The sequence below is a fragment of the Haemaphysalis longicornis genome, unplaced genomic scaffold, assembly GCF_048455015.1.
Source record: "Haemaphysalis longicornis isolate Haplotype H1 unplaced genomic scaffold, Haemaphysalis longicornis Haplotype H1 scaffold_2, whole genome shotgun sequence".
Taxonomy (NCBI): Eukaryota; Metazoa; Arthropoda; class Arachnida; order Ixodida; family Ixodidae; genus Haemaphysalis; species Haemaphysalis longicornis.
This window is the reverse complement of record NW_027526295.1, coordinates 117712268-117716559: the sequence shown is the minus strand read 5'-3', so window position 1 is coordinate 117716559 and position 4292 is coordinate 117712268. Positions and strand designations below refer to the sequence as shown.

The window sequence follows — 4292 nt, the reverse complement described above, 5'->3', positions numbered from 1 at the left end:
TCATAATTATTTTTCGCCCCGCGGCCGCGCTTTGGGATTGTAGTTCCTCAAGCATTGCTTGCATGTGCTCTGAAGTCTGACTCAGCAACACTATGTCGTGCGCAAACATCAAATGACCCACGTATTCCCTGTTTATCCTTAATCCCATATTTTTCTAGTCAGGCTTTTAAACACGCCCTCCAGACATGGTGTGAATCGCTTTGTATAGATCGAATCTCCTTGTCTTACTCCCTTTCGGATCGTAAATTTATAGTTTTGCTTGTAGAGGGTTATCCTGCCCGTGCATTTCTTTTATATGTCTTCCAGAAGTCTTATTTAGATTCACTCGGTTCCTTGGTATTTCAGTGCTTCTAAAACAGCCGCGGTGAGTACGGCATCACTTTATCGTAATTGGTAAATGCGATGTTAAGGCGTCTGTTGTACTCTGCGGATTTTTCTATCATTTGATTAACGACAGGGATATGATCAATGCTTGATTACCCTTTTCTAAGCACAGCCTGTTCTCTGATTTTTTGGGAATCCAGGCTCTCGCCTGAGCAATTAACTATAACTTTAGAAAACAGCTTGTAAACAACTGAGAGCAGGCTGATAGGCCTGTAATTCTTAACGTCATTGAGATCTCCTGTCTTAAGAATCGGAATAATGTGGGAATTTTACCAGGCTATGGACAGCTTTTGAGTCCTGAAGCATTCCGAAAATACTACAGCAAGTATTTCCAGCACAATATCTCCTCCACCCAACGATAAAAATCGTTTTTCGAAATTTTATTTCCCTATGTCTGGAAGTTTTGTTTTGTCTCCCCTATGATGTGCCTGACATAGGTATACTGGCCCACCCGGGCATCGCCGGGTAAAAGCGCTATTATTTAAATAGACGCGTTTTTGTGTGCCAGAAATGAGAACAATGAAGATGCACGATGCCATATTACTGAGCGTTTTTTATGTCATTTCACATTGTAAACAAAGAGCAAGACGAATGCTTTTGTTTCAAGTTTGTTGTGATTACGGTACGCAAGCATCCGTGGAATTATTGTTGTCACCCCTACATAAAGTCCAGAAGCCACCTCAGTCCAAAGAGCAGAAAACGAATGTCTCGAAGCATGTGCTTGCCGCCGCATCGCTGAAAAAAAAAATTTTTCGGGGAAATTACATGCTGAAGATTCACCTTCTTTCTTTATCGTTATGATTGTAGCATAGCTAAAAAGTAAGGTTTGCAAAAGTCTGTTCCTATGAAAATTCACCTCTTTCGCCGTTTCGTAAACAAGCTACGTAAGAAACAGTGGATTGGTAAAAAATGGGGCGTGTATCTGTTGTGCAAAGCTGCAGAAGCATCTACTAAGCAGGCATCATTCACTGCTGGCTGCCCAAGTAAATAAAAAGTCATCAACCGAGACCATCTATTGGCGGGAAATCAAAGGAGTATCGTTGTTCGGGCGAGCATCAACTTCCGTCTGCACTATACTGCGCTTTTCATAATTAGTAGCCGTGACTATAGCTGCCCGTCACAATGAGCAGCTCTAGATAGCTAACCCGCCGCGGTGGCTCAGTGGCTAAGGCGTTGCGCTGCTGAGCACGAGGTCGCGGGTTCGATTCCCGGCCGCGGCGGCCGCTTTTCTGATGGAGGCGAAAAGCAAAAACGTCCGTGTGTACGAGATTTCGGCACACGATAAAGATCCCCAGGTGGTCAAAATTAATCCGGAGCCCTCCACTACGGAGCGCCTCCTCGCCTGCGTTGCGTCGGCGCGTTAAACCCCACAATCAATCAATCAAATCAGCTCTAGATAGCTCATTCAAAGTGTTAATAAAAGGCTTCGGCAACATAAGCGAGCTTTTGATTGTTACGTTTTTTTATTCAGATACCCTAAAGGCCCGGAAGGGCATTATATAGGGGGGGGGGGGGACAATCTGTTGGATACATTTCAATGCAAGAGCAAACAGTCAAGAGCGGGCATGCAACAGGAAAAGGTAGAAAAGCAACCAAACAAAACAGTAAATGGAAAAGAAATACAAAGCAAGCGCACATAGCACTTGTTTCATGGCTCTGATAATTTTAGCTATCTATACATAAAAATCGCTTCAAATGGCTTACAAACAAATCGTGATTATTAATTGTGGTATTATCTTCTGGTGATCTATTCGAATGAAAGATGGCCAAGAACGACGGGGATTTACGAAGAAGATTAGTAACGGCAAACAAGGGGAGGACCACTTTGTTACTTAATGCAGGGAGTATACAGAGACGCTAGCTACGCCCGATAAGTGGCGTGGCCTGAACGTCACTGTGAAAAAGTGCTCTACTCTCCCGCCAAACTGGAGAAAATGTTTTGTTCACTTAAGGTCGGATCGAGAATGTTGAAACCAGATAGGCGTGACATACATACGACGATATGTTATAAAATCGAGTTCACAGATGAGTGGTTATGTCGTAGTGGTTAGCGGTCCCGTAGACTGTCACAGGCTTTCTTTTCTTCGCTCCGGCAAGTGCACGGAGTAGGTGGGGAACTTTTGGTTTCTCACATTATATTTATGTGCCCCTTGAACGTTTGGGTCACAGATCCAGAACTTTTAATGTAATTGTAACTGCCCCTCGGCATCACATTACCACCAGTTCAAGAGGAACTGGTATCTTGGGGAATAAGTAATTTCCCGCTGGGTTTCCCAAGCGACTAATCACTAACACCAAATGGAGACCAGTGCGGACTTCTGGGCATGCTGGTGTTATTTTCTTGAGATACTCACGGCGCGTACAGGCAAGGACCTAAGAAAGGAGGGAGAGATCTTATGCGTGGGGCGGAGTAGTGTCCGTCTCCTGCGGTATCTTCACCTTCTTGTAATTGTTCAGTAATACCAAAGAGCCATTCATAGCCACAGTAGTATTTACACGTCGTTTTTTGTAGCCAGCAGTCCTGAATTGTCCGTCGTCATACTTATGATTGACTCTAACTACTGAGCAATTGTGTGCGGTCGGCATTTTTTATTTGAGCGTGAAATTTGTATCTATATCTTTCTTTGCAGTGAATCTAAATTAAATTCGCGGTGACCAAAGCTTTTCCTTTCGAAAAAAATCCAAAACTTGGATCAGGTCACACACGCGTTGGACGAATCATGCAAAATTCAAAACTTTTACCTCCGTAAAAGTATTGTAGCTATCAAAATATTGTATATATATCATCGCAAATGTATTTCTGTCGACATCTTTATGCTTTTAAATGAGTCAAAGCATGTGTATTTCGTTTGCCGAAGAAATGTCTATAATAAAATGACAAATATGACATATTTCTGAAAATTGCAAAATGCCGAGCCCTTTTTCTTTGCATATAAACGAGCCAGGAAGCCCAAGTTTTTTAGTAATATTTTTCCAGCATTTGTCATTTTTCAGGAGAATTGTAGTAAGAATGAAGTGAGCCCCAAAAGTAGGGCATTCTCTAGAGACCCTGCAATAACTACTCTTCCTCAAGGCTGACTGCCTAATAGACACGTTTATTTCTCCTCCTACTCGATTTGAAGAATGCTTGAACAGCTGATAATTACATCACTTTGCTGTAATTTTAATATTTATATAGATAGATATCTTTGATTTTTTTGTCAAAACTTTAGAACTTGAAGCCATGAGTGACGGAATGACTTTATATTGAGAGGAGTGGATTGATGGCAGCGCCAATGGGCCTCGACGGGGTTATGCCTCGCCTCTCTTTGTGCTCTTTTTGTGCTGTCTCCTCTCCCTGGGCAGGAGCAAAAGGAATTGACGCAGCTGACAACAGTGTAGTGTACCGTGAGCAAGGTCGGGGGAATGCCTTTCTTTCCTCTTGAGGGTCAGAATGACTGAGCCGGCAGTTGTCAAGGCCCTTAGGTACTCAGCGCACTGTCTTTGGGCGAGGACTGGTTGAAGGAGGGAAGCCGGCGACCGAATGCAAAAAACTCAACGAGCTTGTCCGGAGCCGTGGCGAAGAGCGGACGTACAGGGGGAATTAAATGAAATGTGAACAACGGAGAGCACAGCCTCAGGCGCATGCTGCACCATCTGGCTGCAAATTCAGTAAACTACGCGTATGTGCACTTTTTCGGGAGCGTTTGAGAGTGCGGCCTACATTTATGGCAAATGCTTGATCAAGAGCGACGGCGCTCGTTTTTTTTAGGCGCCTTTTCACGCTATGTCGCCATTGAGCAGGGTGATCATGAAGGGCATCGTGCTAGCTGCAACGTGGCCTCCGCGATCGGCTACCGGCGGCGCGCCGCCGGCAGCAAATCGCGGAGGCCACGGCTGCAATCAGCTTGCTGCGCATTTGGCTCGTG

The 4292-nt window shown here is 44.3% G+C and overlaps 1 protein-coding gene across 1 annotated transcript in view; it reads right to left on the bottom strand.

Annotated features, from left to right (window-relative positions):
* Positions 1-947: 947 nt before the first annotated feature.
* LOC144167328 (uncharacterized) overlaps positions 948-4292 on the bottom strand; it is a 31451-nt gene continuing 28106 nt past the window's right edge. The window contains exon 6 of the mRNA XM_077696621.1: positions 948-1119. Coding sequence (XP_077552747.1) covers positions 1042-1119 — 78 coding nt within the window. The 3' untranslated portion in view covers positions 948-1041. The remainder of the gene's footprint in view (positions 1120-4292) is intronic.